The sequence below is a fragment of the Pezoporus wallicus genome, unplaced genomic scaffold (assembly GCF_028554395.1).
Source record: "Pezoporus wallicus isolate ANWC-B61680 ecotype Strahan unplaced genomic scaffold, APGP_CSIRO_Pwel_v1 contig_6783, whole genome shotgun sequence".
Classification (NCBI taxonomy): Eukaryota; Metazoa; Chordata; class Aves; order Psittaciformes; family Psittacidae; genus Pezoporus; species Pezoporus wallicus.
In genome coordinates, this window is record NW_026637555.1 from 2,736,421 (window position 1) to 2,751,367 (window position 14,947).

The 14,947-nt window shown below is 40.0% G+C and overlaps 1 protein-coding gene across 3 annotated transcripts in view; it reads left to right on the plus strand.

Moving 5' to 3' along the window:
* Positions 1-14,947, plus strand: part of LOC130597664 (cadherin-4) — a 451,693-nt gene that overhangs the window by 284,195 nt on the left and 152,551 nt on the right. For all 3 annotated transcript variants that reach the window (XM_057406394.1, XM_057406396.1, XM_057406395.1), the window contains one exon: positions 8,964-9,140. In XM_057406394.1, the coding sequence (XP_057262377.1) occupies positions 8,964-9,140 (177 nt within the window). The remainder of the gene's footprint in view (positions 1-8,963; positions 9,141-14,947) is intronic.

The following is a 14,947-nucleotide window of genomic DNA, read 5'->3' on the forward strand; positions in this document are numbered from 1 at the left end:
GGTATTTCAGACACTCTCTCCAGCCAGTGACACATTTAAACACACACTTAAATGTCATCATGCAAATGGAGATAAATTGAATGTGTTCACATGTTCAAGTTTAAGCATTTGCTTAGGTGCACTCTAGAATTGGGGAATTAAAAGAAGAACAGCCTTTTCTCAAGAGCCTCTTGAAATAACCAAAGGATAACTTGAAAGGGCAAACTCACACACAAGCACTGGGGAGAGAAGTACTAGAATGAATTACTTTGCTTTGTGCTAAAGTAGCAGTGGTGCTTGTGATCTCTTAAATCTCTTATGATCTTTTTCCTTGCAAACATTATGAAGAGAGGGAATGTTTTTACATTTGATTCATTATGATTATTTTAATTCATCTATCTTCTGAACCTCATGGCTTTAGAAAAATAAAATGAGATTAGAATTTTTCACAGGCTTGTTAAGGGGTGGATTTGCTCCCGCTCCTTTCTGTGATGAAGAACAGTTGTAGTAGGCAGAGTTCTAGAAGCAAAAGAAATGTGTTTTGGAACAATTTTTCGCATCACTTCTTAGAAGTTTTATCTAGAAGGAAGAACTCGGCTTGCTAGCCCAGATACTGCACACATTTTTCTCAAAAAAATACGTGAAGAATGAGAGAAGTAGTATCAAGCTGGGGTAGTGGGGTTTACTATATAGTATATGACAAGATCTATTACCTTTATTGCTGTCCTATAGATATTGGAAAAGGTAATAACTATGTAGTATTCTGTAATTCAATAGCCATGCTCTTGAGAAGTACTTGTAGTTCTGAAGCCATTGTGTTTCTTCTTCCAATTATGAGAATGACATTAACTTGACAATAGAAGTGTCTTCTTGTAAACACTAGAAGGTAAAGTGCAACAGTAATTTAGATGTTTCTTAAACAATCCTACCTAAGAAGCACTGTGAGATTAGATCTTAGAAAGGGAATGTGAAAAGGTCAAGTTGATGTTCGGCACTATACAAGCAAACAGTCTCATCAGAACTTTTCGTGTTGGGATAAGATGTTCAAGCCTTAAAATGAGAAAGTGCATCGAGAGCTGTGCTTTGCGGATGATGTCATCTTCTCCTGTTCATTGAAGGCTCTTGTGATAATCAGAGCCTGACAATGACAAGAAAGGTATAACAGGTGCTTGAAACCTGTGGGAACCATAAAAGATTCCACCAAAGGCCAATGGATTTCTTATGTACCTGCTTTGGTATGTGATTCTTCCACAGAATGGAAGAGGGAGAGCATCATTTGAAATCTTGAAAGCAGTGCATGGTCCAGCAGGGACCTCTGATCATCACTGCAGCATGCATACCACAGAATGAGTTTCAACACAGCTCTGCCTCTCCACCCCAGCCAAAACTTCCCTTGCCTTAGAGGCATCTTTCACATTTTCTGTCTGCTCAGTAATGAATGTGAGCGTGCTGTTCTGCTAGTACTAAAGCAAAGCGTATTGAGATGTGCCCGTGCCTTAGCAGATTTCAACTTAAAACAGTGATAATTCACCGAACGTTTAGGCAAAAAGAAGGTGTGGGTGAGTTCAGGCGATTTCTGAATCTCAGTTAAATTGCACTGGGAAATCAGTTTCTTCTGTCCCAGTGGGTCTCATGGTCAGCAGCCACCTGAAAAGCCATGTTCTGCCTCAAGGGGCAAGCTGCAGTCATGGCTTATTCGGGCCATGAACCTTGTTAGTTTTTCTGATCAAAGTGAATAAATTATATTTGTTTTTCTTTTAAATGATAGTTTTCTATGGCAGCTTTAGCAGATGTCTCTTTAATCTGGAGTCCAGTCTTTAGTTACAGTTGCCCACTAAGGGTCTTGCTGCATCTTTTGCAAAGAAAGGATGTTCTTCCGCCTGAGCTACAAGCCAGAGTGTTGTGTTCTCTATTTGAAAATCCCCTGGTTTTACCTGTTATTCTTCTTCAGCTTTTTCCTTGCTTTGCATCCTTATAGCACAAAGGAACATTTTTATTCCTCAGTCACACTGATCACACTGTATTGGTTGGATAAAATTGTCCAAAGCCTGCAAAGCCAGCCAGGTACCCAACAACCTCAGATTTGCATGCATGCCTCATTTTTCAGCTCTCGAGGAAGAGAGCACATAAAGGCAGTTGCTCGGCTTTCACACAGACTCCTTGAGAGCAACAGGCCTTTGGCATGGCTGATGCATGTGTGTGCATTTTACGTTGGCTCATTCTCCTCCTCTGGGGGCAGTAACTCTGTGAGATTTTAGGCAAACTTTTTCTTCCCCGTCAGCTAATGTGTTCTGGAAGCTCATGCACATGCCAAATCTGACAATTTTTCTTACTAATTGACTCTAATGTGAACTGCTCTATGCAGCCCCACTGCTAGCTGATAAAAAAAAGTAATGAATTTTTGCTTAACTAGCTGATTTAATTAAAATGTTTTATACTGTACTTGTATGGTTTCTATAAATGGAGAGGTAATTTTGTTTAATGAGTTCCTAACCAAACATACCATTCCTGGCTGTACATAGCTAGATTTGATAAAGGTCACAAACACTGAGATTCCACTGTTTGCTCTTGTAAGTCGTGATGATCAAACAGCTTGTTTTGGCACTTGAAATATCCTGTCAGGATTGGTTCCCTCTATTCTGTTTATACGAGAAATTATTAGTATAGTTTTAGAAGCAGTGGGGGCTCTTCTCTGTATCTGAACACTGTTCATTATCTTTAAAGTGGAAATCTACTGCCAGAAACACGTCCCATTGTCGATTAGTGGCTTCTCTGCAAACACATTAATTTAATGCCCCTGCTGAAGAACTGTGCACATTGGAACATCTTGCTGCTAAAACACTAGTTTTCAGAGCACTTTGACACAAATCACTCATGAACAGCAATTTATGCCATGATGGTAATGGGACGTGACATGAAGCTATCTTTGATTAAATTTACCACAGCTTACAACTATTAGTAAATAGAGCTAATTCAGCTAGTCATAACAGATTTCTAGAAGGTGGATAAGGAGAAAAACAGATTATGGATTCCTAACCTGTGCAGTTCCTAAAGAATACCTTCACATAGAATGGCTGTAAGAAATGAAAGTCTAAAACAAAAAGTCTGATCTTAAAACTACTTTCTTCCTGTCTACAACGTTGTCAAATTCAGCAATGACCTAAATAAAAAAGAATCAATTACCCTAACGTAAATACATTTGCTGTTTGTTCTCCAGCCCTTTCATTATACTGTTCGAGAACACAAAATGAAATATCTCTCTCTGCTAAAAGATCAAAACCTGGGAAATAGTGCATTTTGGGAAAAAAGGGCTCATTCGTCCTCCACTGCCATCCCTGATATCAGCAAAATGTTGTCTCCTTAGAACAGAATTCATGCAAATGTTTATTTTGCAGCATTCTCATGTTCCTTTTGTTAAAGAACTAAGCTATATTTTCATTGTCTTATTTTCTGTTTGGTAAATACCATTTTCTCCTGTCTTTTCCACAGCTACCATGGAAACAAGCAAAAATGTTTCAGGTTAAATATTTTTGAATAGATTTTTTTTTCCTTTGTACCATGGTACCAGTTTTCAAAATGGGTATTGATATAGGTGATGAAGGGAAAATTGTTTGAGCAATGGGCTAAAGGTGGCTTTGTATCCCCTTGTATCAATGAAAATCTATTAAAAACAAGTTGGCTCAGTTAAACCTTAGGTGTGACACTAGAAACAAAGCAAGCCAAGTATTATTTCTTTTCTGAAAAATGTCTAGTGGGAGGTGTTAAAGAGATTATGAAAATAATAAGATGGGCTTATAAATAAGACACGGGTTAAATCGTAAATAATTTTGATACTTTGGAAATAAAAGCCTTATTACCTCTCCTCGAGTTGCAAGTACTTTTTACTCCAAGTGCAAGTATAATATATTTTAGTGCTAAATCTAGACCATTTTGTTTTGCAGGTTGAGCCTTATAAAATTAATAATCTCCAACAAATGTACCCTAAGATGCACTGTTATTTATATGCAGAGAATGGTGGTTTATTTACCCAAACATTAGAGTGATCCAAAATGTTCAGCTAAGCAGGAACACAAAGTATGATATTATATTATGTAAATGGATTTGTGATACGCTCTGCTGGATAATAACTTCCAGATGTCTCTGTAGCCAGAGGCTGACGGATATCAAAGGCAGGTTGGCTGGGAAGGGAGACGTGCCAGCTGGCGAGACTGGCTACTGCTAAGTGTAGCGGAAGGTGAAAGCTGGTATTTCTTCACACTCACTGGTTTTATTTGGGGACTAGTGAAAATTCAGTGACTTGCATGAGCAGGATAGGGCTTGAGGGGCTATAGGGGTCCCGAGTGTCCTATTCTTTCAGTGAATTATTTTTTGACCTCTTCTGTGAGTAAGGATTGAGTTTGGTCCGAGTCTCCCAGCAAATGAAAGGCTGACAAGCCATGGACTAACACTGGCTAGCTGGATAGTTATTCTGACTTATCTTTTATTGCCAGTGCTAAATGCAGGCAAGGAATTTTCCTGAGGTCTCAGTGCCATGGCATAAATACAGTTAGCTCGAGAACCATACAACCTCACCAGTTTGGCGTAAGATTTCCTAAATCTGTTTTACTTTAAAGTCTGACAGTCCCTAAGGGTTTAGCTATGTACCCCCTTCCAAATGCAGCAGGTTGTATTCACCGTCATTAAATGCAGTGCTGGACTGAAAAGGAACTGGAAATTACTCCTATAAGATGCTAATGAAGTTACTGACATAGACTTTGAGAAAGCCCTACATCTTCTGTGGAGCAACCTTTAAAAGTAGAATCTTTGCATAATCCTTGCAGATGAGACTATGCCTCCTTCAACCTCACATTGCTATCTGAAAGCTTGACCTGTCATCTCAGTGAAAGGTTTCTGGTTGACTTTAGTATGGTTTTTAGTTGACTCTAACTGATAGTCCCAGAAAACCTGAAAGAGTGGCAAGGCAATTGTAGGGTAGATTCTACCCCGCTGTACTGCTGTTAATCCTCAGCTCATCAGTCTTGATCAAACTTGAGGAGGATGGTTTCTGAGAGACTTCCCCTGTCCTACAACTGCCCGATATTGTACAAATATTGTAGTTTAGCTTTTCAGAGATAGGAGCATTTTGTTAGCCGAAGATCCAATGGCCGCATTATAATTTGCCCATATTGGCATTGTGCAGACATAAATTGCAGTTACGGGCCCGTTGGAGGGGACACTGGACAACTCAAGGGCAAGTTTCCAGAATGTAGGCTTTAAATGATACAGCTAGCATGTTAAGCCATAAAAAATTCTGCCCTAATATGAATACTAAGGTATCAGGTTATACTGAATCCAAACTTTCATAACAAATTTACATCCCAGCATGGTGTTTTCTCCTGTTGTTTCAATTCATCATATGCTTTGTAATCACCTTTTCTCCTTGAACTTGAAGGTTTTCATCTGTTCTTGTTTTCTTTTCTGGCTTATCAATGTCCTAAACTAATAGACAGGCATAATTACTGAATTACCTGATATTTTATATCCTCATTTAATTGTCTGTGAATTGCCAAAGACCATACTCACATGTTCCATGTTTGGTGTTTGGTCCTTTTGTAATGAATTACAAATGTCACTGTGTAATTTTCAGAATGGAGAGTGGGTTTAATTTATTTATTATCTCCATTATTAATAATGGAGTGTAATTTAACATACTGGGCATGTGATTCATAGACTGGGTTCTCTTTTGCTGCAAATGTCCATCATCCTTTGATCATATGTAAGAGGTGATGGCACCTCAGAAGAGCAAGTGGATCGAAACTGCCCTAAAGCAGTAGCACTAGAGGTGCTTGATTTGATTGTGAGAAGAACTTTGGACAGATTTTGTTCCGATGACACTACAAAAGGTAGAGTAATATATAATCTTTTGAAAATGTCTGTCTGAGATTGTGGAAAACATATGGCCAGTAAGGCCATGAAAGAAGGAGCAGTTGTTCTCTCAGTGAAAGCTGTTATTCAGCAAAAACAGAATTGGAAGTTGTATTTTGTAATTAATTTAATTTGGTGTCGCATTCTGCTTTTGAGTTGAACTTGAGATCCTTCCAAAGTCAGAAGTACAGGAGTATTTTCTGGGGCTCACGGTCAGTCATTGCTGTTATTCCAGAGATGTTCTTGGATGTTTCAGTCAGAGATCTGAATAGTGCTGGCATTTATACTCACCAGACTTTGTTACCGCATTTGTCTCACAGCTTTTAAACAGCAGAAAACATGTACAACGTATTTAAACAACACCAGAGAAATTAAGGTCATGAGAATGCATTGTCAACAAATGAAGATAAAAAAGAGCTGTTGTTTCAAAGAAAAAATTGTTGTTGCAAGACGCTTTTGAAATTCTACATACCAAATTCAGAGTCATGTTGATGATTTATTCTAATGTAGGAAAACATCATCAAGAGTGACAAGCAAGCTAGTCACTGTCTAGTCACCTGCCAGCAAGTATTTCAGAAAGACTAAAAAGGCTGGTACTGCCTTGCTGAGCTGACACTAATTATTTCAGTATACATGGAGCTTTGGGATTTGTGTTAATTCTCAAGTCTGTCTTTAGTTCAGACTCATTCCACTGTGTAAACTCAGCAGAGCACAAATTATTTGACCATCCTTTCATAATCTGTCCCCACGCTCACTTCCCAATTACACAAACTGATCCAAATACCTGCTCTCAAAGGATCCCCATTTGGGAATCACAAGCCAATTAAAAAAAAAAAAGGGGGATATTCACTTTTTTGTGTCACTCATGTCTGGTATTCCTGTTCCATGTTGGCGTTCATTTCTGGGTCTCTATAACATTGTTTTCATCAGTGTTCAGAAAAGATGTCTTTCTGGTGATAGAACCCTTTTTAGATGAAAACTTTATCGGATATAGCATATTGCGTCCTGTAGGAAGGATGAAGTCAACAGTGCCTACCAATATACTGAATATCCCAGAAAATCTCCTACTGCCACATCATGACGCTGTTTCCTTGTTCATTATACATTTAAGTGAGCATGTTTTAGGAAAAACATCTAAATACTGAATAGTGGTGTACTGATCTTGCAGGGGCTTAGTGACAATGCCTGTTGAAGGTGTTTATACAGCAAAGCACAAAACAGAAATCAACTTGGTGGTGAGAGTGCGAGAGGGTTTGAAAAACGCGTTTCTGTGTGTGACTGGAAAAGACTGTTGTTGTGTATTCTGTGGAAATTCAGTTCTGGACCTGGCTCGCTTTTAAGGTCTGCAGGAAAAAAAACAGCTGCATTTTTGCACAAATGCTTCCAGCGATTGCAGCCAGTGGATGTCTGCCCTCCACAGCTAACAAGGATCGGAGTCGTGATCAAGCTGTGAGAATGGCCTCCTGGCTGTGATGCCTATCTCTCAGCATCCAGAAGGTCCATGCAGCTTTGAGGCCATCACTCAGTTCCATATACTGTTTAGTTTTCATATACTGTATAGTTTTGAGGTAACTGCCTACTTCATTGCACTTCCAGTTCAAGAATTGAAATGTGCTAATGGATGGATTCACATCAAACCATAAACAGTAAAGTAATGACTCCCACTGAAATCAGTGTGTACAGATAACTGCTTGCAAGTGTGCAGGGTGTTTCAGTTCCTACATTTGAAGTAAGAGGAAAATTGATTGTTGTCTAAAATTGCAGGAGCCTCAGAAAATACTTTGATGTTTTTTCCTACTGTGTCCTGTTTTTTTGGGGACATTGGCTTTTGGGTTGTTGGGGGGGGGGGGCAAGAAAAATAGCTGAAAATTGTGAATTTCAGAGAATAGTTATTCCCACTGGATCTTGCCTCAAATTAAGAGAATGTGACTTGCAGTGTTTCTGATTTATGAAAGTTTAAACATTTTCTGGTGGGAGTGCAGGTCACCATATGGCAAAAAAAGCTTGTCTTTGTTAGTTATCTTTTCTGCAGACTTAACACAAGTAATGCCTGGAATCCTAGAAGCCACAGAATATTTAAGTATTAAGACTGGTTAACCTCTGAAGAGCCTCTGCAAATCCACAGTTCATTGATGTATCATTTTGTGAGGCTGAAGTCTTCTAATAAAGAAGCAGACTCCTTAAGTCCAAACCATGGCCCCACAACAAACATTTTAATGTGCAACAATGAAATATGCCATGGGCAGAATCTGTAGTTTAAAAAAACCTTAACACAGAGGGACTCAAAAGTGCCCCAACTAATGCCAGTTGTTACCGAATGAGGTATGTTACTTCGCAGCTTGTGTAGGAGCATGTGTAGTTGGAATCTGTGTTCAAAACCCAGCTCTTACAAGAAGGTCATTTGTCATGAAGCACTGTTACCTTAGTTAACTTAAGTTACTTGATTCACCTTTGCAGCCATAGAGCTGACTTTCTGGTTGTGGTTTGGCAGGATACACCTGCAGAACCACAAACAGGGTTACTGTGTCATAGAATAGCAGAATAGTTAGGGTTGGAAAGGACCTTAAGATCATCTACTTCCAACCCCCCTGCCATGGGCAGGGATGCCTCACATCATGTCACCCAAGGCTCTGCACAACCTGGCCTTGAACACTGCCATGGATGGAGCATTTACTCCCTCCTCTGGGTAACTCTGTACTATGAAACTGGACCCATGATATAGGCCGTAAAGGAATTCTCTTTCTTTGCATTCTGGTAGGCTTCATTTATTAGAAATTTGGAAACCTCTTTAGTCCAATGTGTTGCTGCATCTCCCTGAGGCTGGTGCAATGAAGACAATATATTCTGGGAGGCATCTTGATTCGAGGGTGACAGCTCCATATATTTGTGAGAATGAAGTGGCAGCAGAGTTGCCGGTAGAGCATGTTTTGTCTTTGTGATGCAGAAATACATCACGTTTATAACAATAACTTTCACAGTTTCATGTGACCATTTGTAAGCAGGAAAGCACCACTGTTGGGAACGAGGTCTTAAGGAGCGAGAAAGACACTAACTGGCCTTGCTGTCTTGTTTCCAAACAGCCAAAAGGAAGGAAGACTGTGCCTGGAGAACCAGCGCAGCAGCAAAGCGACACTCTGCTCCCCTGGCGCCAGCATCAGAGCTCGAATGGCCTGCGGCGGCAGAAGCGAGACTGGGTCATCCCACCCATCAATGTGCCGGAGAACTCCAGGGGACCCTTCCCGCAGCAGCTGGTTCGGGTAAGCTGAAAGCAGAAACAGACATAACGATAGTGGTAATCTTGCAGTGGGTCTAGTGACGGAGTAAGTGCAGTGCAAGCTCCAAGTCCTTGCCGTGGGAGGTCTGGCTCGAAGCACAGGCTCTCTGCTGTTCATCCCTTGCGCAGGAAAAGTTGCCTTTTGCAGACTGCTGAAACGCTTCTTTTCCAAAGCAACGTGTCCCAGTTTTCCCTCCCGCAGCTGAACAGCAGCCTAATCGCCTCCTTCCAGCCAGTCCCTCAAGAGACGCTGGCATTGCTGCCAAGATGGCACTTTGCCCATGCTCTCATCCAAAAAACGGCTGCAGGTGGAAAGCTGGGTTTGGTGGCACCCAGCGAGGAGGGGGTGCTGTATGCCATCCCTTCCATCTCAGAGCCGGGGTACAGATACGTGGCGGGGCTGGAGGAGGTTGGCTGCCTGCCGCTGCTGCAGATGGATCCCTCATCCTCTGTATGTTACCAGTTTCTTTCTTTACGAGCATGATCTCCAAGATCAAGCTTACCCATGTGGTTTTCTGTAATGATTATTGAATGACAGGAAAAGAAGAAGGGAAAAGGTGCCGCTGACAGACACTTTTGGTTGATACATTATTGCTGTTGAAAAGTGTTAGCAAAATACAAATACACGCTGCTATTCCTCTTGTGAGTGCTGGTTTCAGGTTTTGGAGCAGTAGAAAGATTAGCTATCCCTGGCAGACTTTTTCAGCTTCCCTTGGAAGAAAATGGCAAGTGATAAAATTGCAGAACTTATTTTGAGCAACAGTAGCGTGCCATTGGCATCCCTTCTCAGGAGTTCACCTAGTCATCTTGAAACAGTGCCTGGATTCAGACAAGTTGTCCTCATTACCTGTTTCACACTGATTATCTGATACTCTTCTGCACAGCCCATGTCTGGGAGGAAGAAAGGAGCTGTCTGAGTCCTTTGGAAGTTCAGGTGAAGCTTGCAACTACTCATGCAATGACTGAAAAAGCGTGTTCCCAATTCATCAAGTATTTGGCAAACCAGTTGTTGGCATCGTTTCTTTGTGCAATTAGGGAATTAGGACGAGGAATAAAAAGGTAGCAGGTGGTAAATTTTTTTTATGCCTGTCCTGGAAAACCAGGGAGGGAAGCCAAGGAGTCTTTGTGTGGTCAGCAGAGCTGGCTATGGAGTGACCCATTAGTGTGTTGTCCTGTGAAGTTGAAGAAATGTCTGAAGAGAAGACTAACTCTATGCGTCAAAAATATCTTACTAAATCAGATTAATAATTTAGATTAATTCCTGAATTCCTGTGAAAAATAAGGAGAGTACTTGTAAATGAACCCATGCCCTCTCCCACTCTGCTGATTTCTTTTGAGCTTTGACTAGGCAGTGAGAGGACAAGTTGGCACAAGCTTACCATGACCGATTTATTGATTTATAAGGACTGAAATCTCTGTGACACTTTTTCCCCCTACAGTCTGGAGATGAAACAGAAGGACTCAAGAATACAGAAATCCAGTATTAATGAAGGTGACAAATAATAAATTTTATATAGGTACAGAAGAATTTATATTCATCACTTAAGCTACAAGTAACCTTGGAAAGATAACCTAGCTGATATAAACACAGAGCTCCCACACTTTCAGTAGTAGATTCCATTGCAGTTTTTAAATACAGATGCTAGAGGAAACACTAAAAATTAAGTAAAATATGGGGTGGGAAAGAAAGAAATTACTTACAAAGGGCTGCTTTCCTTTTCACCTGACATACAGCAGGGAAGATCCTACAAAGAGGGCAACTTCATTAAGCGTGAGACCCCTGATGTTTCAGGCTTGGGTTGAGTTTTTGCTCATCTGCAGCATCTGGTCCATGTGCTGGCCCCTGAACATGAAGCTTGGGTGATTCCTAGCAGGAGTTACAGCTTCCCCTGTTAGACTTTTCTCTTTAATTATCCAGAATAGGGTAAATCAACGTCTTCAAAGACCAGCACTGTCTGACTATTTCCATCCACATAATCTTCAGATTGCCCTGCAGCATTCTGCTGTCTCCTAGATCTAGGTAACAGTTTTGATCTGATTTCCCATGCTTTTGCTCACTGGGTGCTGAGTATTTTTGCGTCCATCTGCTCACAAACTGGAGCTAGAAGTGCACATGTGAAGTTACAGTTCAGATCCATTTGAACAGAATGAAGTCTGTCAGTTTTCTCTGCTACTTTATATAAAGCATTCAAACCCAGTGCTAGTTCCTGGACACTGAGCTTTTCTTTGTCCAGAGAGCCATGCTTTAGCTTACATTTTATAGGTGTAGCTAATGGAAACCAGTCCCTCTATTATGTTATCTTTGGTTCTGGTTAACCCCAAGGGCAGGGAGGGATGGCATGAAAAATCTGAATGCTGAAAACCCCAGAGCCCTACCAGAGCTACATTTTCTTAGTACCACTTGCTGTTTGCTTTTTTATAGGTTAGACTACTTTGAAATGCATAGGCAAATCTTTCACTTTCCCTCCTACTCCTGCTTCCTATTGTGAAGGTAAAAATTCCATTTTATGGAATTTGATTAGTTACTTGTCAGTATTTTTAGCAAGGCTGTACCTGAGTGAAGTTTAAATCATAGCAAAGGTGAATGCAGCTTGATGGGAGCTACATACCTCAAAAGCTGAACCTGTCTGGTTCAGCTGGGATCAACTATAATTCTCTGCTCATTAAACCATTTCATTCTGATAAAATACATTAAATGAGAAAGTGTTTAGAAAGAAAAAGAAAAAAGGAAGATGTCAAAACATTATCCCTGCCAAAAAAAAAATCGTCTGTTAATTACAGGGTTTTTTCTTTCAAAGGAACATCCGTGTCTGTTCATATGCATCAACCCTCACTAACTAGGAAATGTATTTCAGTAAGATAATATGTAAAAAATAATAATAGGAATTTCTGATTAGGTTTGGCTGTTGAAAATATTTTCTTATTCGTCAAAGAGTTTAAATAAACACCTGATGTGTATAAGCTAAAAAGGAATTTTTATTGCTATGAAAATGTTTTGCAAATACTGGTTTTGTCTTTGAGCTGAGAAAACAGTTACGAAATTTTATTGATATATGCTTACTTATTTTGTAAACATTTATGAAGTTCTCGGGTTTAATTTCATTGTGCTTCACTTCTACCTTTGTATTAGGAATAATATTTTACATGCTGTGAAATATTTTACTGTAGTGAGGATAATTTCGTTACTAATTGTCAGCTAGTCTCATTATTACAACTCTGAGGTCCATAAAAATTCCTATTAAAAATACAAAACCAATATGAAATCCCCCTCCTCCTCCAAGCAAATGACTCACGCAGGCACACTTATCAACTAAGATAATATATTAAATAGTTGTGCCCTTGCTGAGTACCTTCTATTTTCTGACTCATCCATTTTAGCTACATGTGTAGCTAATTCTTAATTATCTATCTTCTAATTATCTGTTAGATAATCTTGTATTTTATCTTCTTTTGCACTTCAGAAAGTATCTGCATGAAAAGCATTAGTTTAAAAGACCACCAGTCTTGTGCAGGACCCGTCTATGGTTAGATAATCGTGTATGAACCACTGCAACCGTATTCACCTTTACTGATGCTCCAAACTTCCGACTTTATCTCCAGGACTTTTCCACAGCTCTTATGAATCGCATGTCTCTAACTCAATCCGCATAGACCCTAATTTTTCTATCTTGCTTTTATTAAACTTTAAACTGAAAAATGTGATATTTGCTCATTAGACCTCTTATTATAAACAGCTTGTTCATTATCATTACACCAGCAGTGAAATCCACTGAGGGTGACCGAGACAGGATCTCGGTGCTCTTACAAACTGCCTTGATTGCATGCTACAGGCACAGCATGCTCTCTCATATCCGAGCACTGGTAATCTCAGGCACAAGAATGCTAGAAGTTATCTAATGTGTGTAACAGGGAATAAGAAGGAAGGATGCATTTTATGTAAATTTAATCAGAAAGTCCTGAAGTGGTCTGGAAAATTGGTAGAATATAATATACCTGAAGACTCTTGCATTGCTTCTTAGCAGAGGTGTTGATTGGTTGGGTTTCATACTGCATGATGCATGTTGATGGAGCAGCCAGATCTTATTAGTGCACTAGACAGCCCTACGGTGGACTCATGGGTGGGTTTGGCGCATGTAAAGCTCTACAGTGAAATTGGGTACTTAATATGAAAAAGGTTGATAGCACACTCTAGACCTCCACAGCCTATTTGTGTGCTGTAGGACCCAGGTCCTTCCTTCCTGGCACAGGAAATAAAAGTAGTGAAACAGTTCTCCAAAAGACTAAAATCCCAGAGTTACACTGAGCTGTGAAATCCCCACTGACTTGGACCATCAGTCCTCAATATTGCTATTTCAGCTCATCAGGGCTATTTCAGCATGTGCCTTTGCACTGTTTTGCATAGTTTTATTGTAGGAAATCCCTCATGCCTCCTCGATCAACCACATTGCTTACTGCTGTGAAATTGGCAGTTCAGAATCCTTTCACTCCCAGCTGCAAGACAGATGGCATCTGTCTGTAGTGAGAGAAGCTTGAGAAAAGGCCTTGCAAATGCTTCCCAGAGGACATCAGACCTTACTTTTCCTGAGAGACATGGACAGGCTTGATTACAAATAGGCATAGATCTTCCTTGTTCTTCCTAGATCTTCCTAGTTCTGGCTCTCAGTAGGTCTTGTCTTTGGTACCCCTGTGAGCATCACAAGCTGAAATTGAGAAATTGGGTGATTTGGTCATTATTGTGACAGACAGGGATAGGAAAGAGCAAGCCAAGAGAGTGGAGAGGAAACAGGACAGCATGCAAGTTGTGTCACTCTGTAGAGGCACAGCCTTTCTTTGAAAGCTGGGTAAAGAGTGTAAATTATAGCAGCTCTTGGCTCTTGACTGTGTTTTCACGCCACAAACCAACCTGATACCAAAGAGAGAAAGATTAGCAGGAAAATGATTCATTAAGCATTTGTGTTGCCATGGTCTTGGCTCTGGTATTGATCTGTCCTCTGTGTGTGTGTTACCAAACAAGGGCTTGGCACATTTGGAATGAACGGAGAAAGGGAAATACAACACATGGCTACTTTCTTGACACATCCATTGAAATTTCTTCTAAACATATAGTTTAAAGCAGGTTCCTAAACATATACCACACTATATATATTCCTCGAACAACATTCATTCTCCCTGGTGTGTGAAGATGTCAGTCTTTATCTCCAGCATTTCACAGAAATAGAAGGCCAGATCCTGAAGTAAAGTCTCCTCTCTGCCGAAGTTGGTGGGGCTACACCAGTGAATACCATTTGGGTATCTGGGTCAAAGAAAGCAGATGCCCAGTGCCTTATGGTCTTTACAGGCATGCACACATCCAGCATTATGGATTGAAAAGTGCAGCTACAGCATAAATGCTCCATTTAAAATTCTCTTACAACAGCATTTGAGCCTATACTGTAATTATACATATTGTATTTCCTTGTATTCAGACCCATGGGGAATTTATATTGTCCTTGCTAAAGCCAGAGGGACTGAAGGAAAGCAGTCATTTAATGATTCAGCTGTCTTGGGCTCTATGATTTAATCAATCATATGAAAGAAATTTTTAGACTCTTTGTGTTTAGAGTTCTCTTGTCTGAGCAGAAAATGTTCCCTTTTTGAATTGCTTTAATAGCTGTATTTATGCAGCTGAAAGTTCCTTAAGAAATGAAAGTAAAATCAAATTGCTGAGAATGCCTAGATAATTTATCGGAGAATATTCAATTAGAATATATTAATATTTTAGATTTCCATCATTAATTTAATATTCAGAGA